Source organism: Branchiostoma belcheri, unplaced genomic scaffold (genome assembly GCF_001625305.1).
Source record: "Branchiostoma belcheri isolate BF01 breed outbred unplaced genomic scaffold, Haploidv18h27 scaffold39, whole genome shotgun sequence".
Lineage (NCBI taxonomy): Eukaryota > Metazoa > Chordata > Leptocardii > Amphioxiformes > Branchiostomatidae > Branchiostoma > Branchiostoma belcheri.
Genome location: NW_017804009.1, coordinates 1,912,189 through 1,919,507, shown reverse-complemented (window position 1 = coordinate 1,919,507; position 7,319 = coordinate 1,912,189). Strand labels below are relative to the sequence as shown.

At 45.6% G+C, this 7,319-nt stretch overlaps 1 protein-coding gene across 1 annotated transcript; it reads left to right on the top strand.

Annotated features, from left to right (window-relative positions):
- The first annotated feature begins 282 nt into the window (after positions 1-282).
- Positions 283-3,500, top strand: LOC109476717. Its single transcript, XM_019777720.1, has 4 exons — positions 283-286; positions 382-630; positions 1,063-1,134; positions 1,367-3,500. The coding sequence occupies exons 1-4, from the start codon at positions 283-285 to the stop codon at positions 3,322-3,324; spliced, it is 2,283 nt and encodes a 760-aa protein (XP_019633279.1). The 3' UTR covers positions 3,325-3,500.
- The last annotated feature ends 3,819 nt before the right edge of the window (positions 3,501-7,319 follow it).

Below are 7,319 nucleotides of genomic sequence, written 5' to 3'. Positions count from 1 at the left end.
TTCAAAATATGAAGGAACTGTCTTGTTATGGGGGAGGGGGGTGGGCCCCTTTGTATAATGTGGACCTCGAATAAGAATTTTATAACATCGTGTGTATGGCCGTGGAGGTTTACCTCCATGGAATGACCATTTAAAATCATTTAGATAAAATGTTTTATAAATTTAAAATCCTCCTATCATTATTATCTATGGTTTTTGTTGCATAACAATTTTAGAGAATGTTGTTTACTTTCTGTATACATGTATATACATATTGTGTATACCCATTGATTAGATGAAGACATGGGTATGGCAAAAAACTTCTCATCTTACAGATTTTTTTCTGTACTGCTGGTTTTGTCCAAGTATGCAAACTTATGTGTGTGTCTTTCATATATTTAGAAGACTTGCCTGAGGATGGCGATCAGGAGGATGGAGCTGACATGCAGGAGGATGGAGCTGACATGCAGGAGGATGGAGCTGACATGCAGGAGGATGGAGCTGACATGCAGGAGTATGGAGCTGACATGCAGGAGGATGGAGCTGACATGCAGGAGGATGGAGCTGACATGCAGGAGGATGGAGCTGACATGCAGGAGGATGGAGCTGACATGCAGGAGGATGGAGCTGACATGCAGGATGGAGATGGGCGTGAGTCACCACGGGGACCCACCCCACCACCACCGGGCAGTCAGGACAGTCAGGATCCGGATACTAGTAGTTCACGAGAAACTTCTTCCTCAACAGGCGTTCCTTTTTTGTCATTCATTTAACCTTACAAAGCAAATCTATGCTTAGAATTTTGTTTGGATTTGTAGTTGGACCCTTGTAAAGTGGTTAAGGCTGAAGAGTGTACCTTACACATTTTCACAAGTTGAAAAAATAACACACTACTGAGTCTCTGACTGCTCGCATCTTTTGTATAGATCTAGACCACTCAGGGACAGAGGAAAGGAGAGAGAATCCAGCAGGTACTGTACATTTAAAGTTGCACCAACTGTAATGGTTCCTGTCATTTTTTTATATAAGACTTATGGTTTCTTTATTATTGTTAAATGCTGAATGTTTATCTGCATGTTGTAGGTAACAAGAGAAAGGCAAGGGAAGGAGGAAAGGAGGGCCAAGGGGGAAAGACCAGCCAGAGCGGAAAGAAGGGTAAAGTATTTATTATCGGTGTAAAAGAGACTGGCTTTTCATGATACTGTATAAGGTATTGCCACATCAGTTTTTAATGCCTGATAAATATACTACCAAAGAATAATGTTTTACCTTTCTTACCAATAATCTATTTAAATCTCTTTTAAAAGGCTACAGAAAAGTAGAATAGAAGAAGAGAACCAGATTGGAGGGTGCCCTGCTCAGTAGTTTGGAGAATATATGTATCCAGGTACTAGTACCACACCAGCAGCAGCAAAGACGTCCGTGTATCAGCAACAGGGTACCACACCAGCAGCAAAGTCCGTGTATCAGCAACAGGGTACCACACCAGCAGCAAAGTCGTCCGTGTATCAGCAACAGGGTACCACACCAGCAGCAAAGTCCGTGTATCAGCAACAGGGTACCACACCAGCAGCAAAGTCCGTGTATCAGCAACAGGGTACCACACCAGCAGCAAAGACCCTGCAGCAGGAACAAGGCACCACACGTGCACCATCAGGGCTCCACACCCTGCAGGAGAAAGTAGCAGACAAACGACAGAAACAACCAACAGACTATGGGAAAAGACTTCCGAAAGGGTGGGAGAAAAATGTCAGACCTGAGGACAGACAGTGGTTGGGCAAAACTTTGTTTGTAAAACCAGGACAGCTATCTCCAACACTTCAACACTGGTATCACCCTCCACTGAAGAAGGCAGACGGTCAGACCAAACCCCAGCCAGAGCTGTACTTTCTCAGACGGATGTTCCTCTGGATGCCACGTAGAATGTATTTGTTTGATTTCCGTTGCCCCAACTGTCCGAAGAGAGCCTTGACAGGTAAGGGCACCTACAACCGGGTCAGGCTCGTGTTGGACACCACCGATTACTACTACCTCTGCACGGAATACCTCACGTGCTCTGACTGTGGGGGAACATTTCCAGCCTGGGACTCAAGGCTACTACACCAGCTGCCAGACCACTTGAAAATGAAGTTTCCAGCTTTGCTAACACGCAAATACGCGTGTGACAGAAACGTGGTGGCACTGCTGCGATCTAGGACACTAGGTAACAGCTCTACAGCCCTGAGGAACACAGTCATGGAGATGCATTCTGAAGAATGGCTCAGGAAGCAGGTGTACTACCTGTCTGCCTGCAAGGAACACAGAAAGCGCCTTGGAAGCTTTGGTTTGGAGGAGTTTGGGTATGATGAGGCCCCATCTTTCCCACCATTTCCACAACCACGTTGGTTTCTGGCCACATATGTGAGGGGTATCTACATGAGGCTGCCAGCCCTCAAGGCTGCGCTGACATCGACCTTTGGCAACATCTTAAAGATCGACTCTACCAAGAAAGTCTGCAGAAAGCTACAGGGAGAAAGTGCAGGCACTGCAGAGTGGTCAACCAACATAGGGAACGAACGGGGCCAGGTCCTTCAGTCTGTGCTTACAACCACAGAAGGAAAGGATGCCCTAGAGGCGATGGCAAGTGGGCTAATGAAGAGATACAGGGATGCAGGCCAAGACCCTCCAGTTCTTCTATACACCGATAGGGACTGTTGTGCTGTCAGCGGCCCGTCAAGGTTCCAGTTGCTGTTCTCTGAGTGGGAAGGCCTCGAAGTTCGCCTGGACATCTGGCACTACATGCGGCGTATTGCTGTTGGTTGCACCAGTGAGGCACACCCCCTGTATGGCACATTCATGACACAACTGTCCAGTTGCATCTTCGAGTGGTCACAAGATGACTACGCCAAACTACTGCATGCAAAAGAAGCAGAACTGATCGCCAGTGGAATCCCAAACCCTCCTGAAGGAGCAGTGAAGAAAGCTATAACCAAAGATGAATTGGCCAAGCACTGTAGAAGGAGAACAAGGGGAACGGAGTCAACCATTGAAGCCATAGAGGAGCTTATCCTCTCTTTCTCCACCGCAACTGACACCATAGGTGTTCCCCTCTTCAGACCAGAGATGACGGACATCTGGACACAACAAAAACAACATGTGAAGTGCATCCAGGATCCACCAGGAGTAGAACTCTACACCTGGACCGGCAACATCAAGAAGGGTGGGGTGACAGTTCCAGTGTTCCGAACTGGGAGAGGGACTACATCCCTGGAGTCATTTCATCTCCACCTGAACCGGTTCATCCCTGGAACATCAGCCAGTGCTGTAAACTTCCAGGCATACTTGGTGGAAGGCATGACCAGGTAGAACAAAGCCAGAGCAGACGCTGCCATAGACTGCGAGGACAATAACAGCAGGACCTTCGACAGTCAGCTGCAGCTCAAAGTAAACAACCTGTCGATGGAAATCCACAACAAGGAAGTCCTAACAAAGATCACGCCTCCTATGAAGTACACAGGAGAACTGATTGGGGTGGAATACCTGTATGCTCAAAATGCACAGGCATTCTTTGTGAAAGAGGAGGAGCTGGATGCAGCCATAGACCAGGGCTTTGTGGAGGAGGACTTGGCCCTGGAGCTGGAGCCACTGCCCTCTGACCATCCAGACTTTGCCACAATCATGGCGCTCCCGGGAGACGAGAGTGGTGACAGCAGTGATGATGAGGTGTGTTGTGTAAATCTATATGTATCGTGATTGTGGAATTTAAAGATGGTTAGTGAACCTTTTAGTACATGTAATTGGAGGTATGGTAATTGTAGCATTGCATTTAGGAATATTCAATATGCATATGCCAGACAATAGTTTTTGCTTTGATTGCAATTAACCCCTGACACATGTAAACTGTGCGACTCACCAAATGTAGCACAATGAAATATGCTAGATTAATGATTAATTTAATGGCAAAATTTTTAATGGTTATGTTTTTGTTAGTAATAATTTTTTTCCCTTCTGTTTTCCTTCTGTTTGTAGGTAACAACTACTGCTGGCACGGAGTCCTTGGACTCGATGGGGATCCCCGGGTGGGAGAAAGTGGACAGGTTGGCTAGAGCTTTCCTGGAACTGGAAGGTCTGGCCTTGACAACAGCACAGGCGACTACTCTCAAGCGGCTCTATGCAGATCTGCCGGCCATAAATAACCAACAAATTAAATTGGTGTGGCCTTATATAAATATATATGCACTTTCTGTCTTGAGAAGAAACAAAATCAGTCTAACTAAAACTGGACATGTGTTCACAGCTTTTTTAGGTTCACCAGTTCTTCATCATTCTCTGAACTTCTCAATGGTCCCCAGCAGCCTGTTCACATTCATCTGATGGCCAATTCGCCAGGTGGAAGGCTATGTAAGTCAAACCCTATATTAACAAAGTTTTATGAGAGATAACAACTCAGGACACGAAAATTGCTTTAATTGTCTAACAACTGCATCAAGGCTGGTAATGCACGCGAAATTTCCATCATTTGTTATGACTTTGATTGTTTTAGTATTATGTTGGAAACAGAGAAAGACAATCTCCACACTTGTTTGTTTGTTTGTTTGTTTAGGATCTCCATTAGTATGCATTTCACAAATACTCTTCAAGGAGTCCGTAGTGAATAATCAGATAAATATTTGCACCATCGCACACTGGGGCATACCCCTACTCTTTTTTTAAAGGTGTGATGGGATCTTTAACGTGCATGTGGCTCTCCCCAAACACGGGTCCTATCTGAGGGACGTCCCTAACCAAAGATAGATACTCATTTACACCTGAGTGAAGTGAGGGAAGTCGTTTAAAGTGCCTTTCCCAGGGCCACGAGATCGGTGACATGGTGGGGTTCCAACCCGGGACCTCTTGGTTCCGACCCTAAGACGCTACCGCTACGCCACAAGACCCCATTTATTGTCACAATATTTCTAAATCTATCCATATGACATCTATGTCTATAATGTAGACTTGTGATAAGGCACATGTGTTGTCTGCATGTAGAAATTGAATTCTTTATTTTGTCTTACAGTTATGACACAACAAAATCTCCGGGAGGGCTCCATCCCAGCCATAGTCTTAACCAGCTCTGGTGGCAGTCGGATTGCAATAACAACAGCAAATGGTATGCTCCTTTCTCCACTCTTAGCATATATTATTCATATGAGAGAAACTATTTCAACTTTAAAGGAATTTGGATTAACAAATAACATCTTTTGTTAACTGATGATATCCTTATGATATGCCCTGTAGGAGACATGCAGCACAATGGCAACCTACTGTCATCAGAGGACATCCCCGCAATTTTACAAGAGCATCTGGCGCACACGAACCCCGGTCCTACAAGCACCGCTGCAAGATCTAGTGATGACCCACTTACTAACACCACTGCCACTGCCACTTCTAGTGCTCCACCTACTAACACCACTGTCACTTCTAGTGCCCCACCTGCAATATCCATGGCCAACCCCTCTACAACAGACATGCCATTTTTCAGACCTAACTACCCTACACCTAACTACCTTCCACCCAGCTTGAATTAGCTTAGCTCATACACTTCCATCAGATGCCGCAAGAAACCCTAACGTATTATGAGATCCGACTGCGGGGGTTGTTGATGTATGGATACCCAAATACCGATGGGCAGGAGAGAGGAAATGGCCGGGGTTAACCTGTTCATAAGCGGCCTGGAGCCTTCCAGATTGGCGGACAAGTTGGGGTGCATCTACGACCGGAGTCTTTGAAGGACATTCCTCGTGCCGCTGCCATATGATGGTACTCAACCCGCTCAAGTTTACCCCAGAAGTGGCTGTGCTGGAAAAGGACTTGAGCTGTTTCGGGCGGCTCACCTACCACTGACCTCGGGCAAAGCGACGTCACATTGGAACAACTACGCCAAAACACCCTATTTGTAGCACGCTGTGGAGCCAAGTTCGACGCGATTGCCGCACCAGTCAAGCCAGGGAAAGGTAAGCCAATCGATCCTCTCTACGGAAACTTTCGTGTTCTCTTACGACTTCGCTGAGACGACAAAGTACGACGAATTGACGTAGGAAGAATTCCTGAGTGGCTACTAACATGGGCCTTATTCTTGTCTCCGAACTTGCCAGACTGGGAACACCGTGGGAGGCTGAAACTGTTGCAGTTTGTGTGCCACTGACTCACACGTTACACATGGTCCACCGTCCGAGCCTTCCACCGTGCCGACATACAGCGAGCTCTTCGGGACCCGTCCAAGTGGCAAACGGACTGGGACGAGCTCAAGGATAACCATATTGTCCAACATCATAATCTTATTATGTTGTCTTATGGTGCAGCCGCGGTGTCTACATGCCAGAATCAGTGTGGAGCTGAAGAAAAGGGCAATAGACCAAGTCTTCGAGCCAGCAAAATAGTTAAGAAATCTCCTGTCTCTCTTGTCTAGTTTTCCTTCTTTTTTCATTTTGGTAAACCGGTCATCGAACATGGCCGACGACATCTTCCTGGAGGCTGGAAACCAGTCTGGGATGCCAAGTCACGCCGCACTGCTACGCCGGGTCAACAGGGCCAAGGCGAAGATGGGACCCGAGGAGCCAAATGACCTCATGAACTTTGAGTTGAACGAACATTTCATTCCGGATGACTTCCTCCGTTCCGACATCCCTGCTATAGGACGCGCTGCTGGTACATCGACGGCACGTTCAAGGTTGTTCGGCCACCCTTCGTGCAGATGTTGTCCGTCCACGCCTTCCTCCGCAGTGGTGGTCAGATCAAACAGGTGGGAATAAATTTAAATGTAAATAAATAAATAAATGTAAATGAGTATGAATTTGGTTCATTGGTTTCACATAATTTTTTGGCAGTGATTTGCCCTCCTAAAATAGATTTGACTTTGACTTTATTGGGATCCACATTTAGCTTACAACAATGAGAATGTGCGAGAATTAGTTCATAATCAGAATTTTTTCATTTTTTTAAATTTTAGGTAAAGGTTAGAATTATTTTCATGTTTCAAGAGGTTGTTTCCCATCTGTTGAACTTTGGCAAGATTTTTTTTTCAAAATGGAAGCATTCTGTTCTTAGCAATTTGCATAATATACAGGTTGACAGATCACATGCCTTTTGTATGCTTTCTAGCACTGGTATTTGCAGAAAATCAAGGGTTTGTTCCAAGGAAGATTGCCACAGAGGAAGATGTAATAGAAGTAGGACAAGTTCATTCTAGGGTTTTATGTTGTCCATTTGAGACACGATATGCAGAAACGCAAACACACGGACCACAAACTATAAAATTATTTTTCTATTAGAAGATAATCACTGCTACTTTTGATACAGGCCTGACTGGTGACTAATAATCA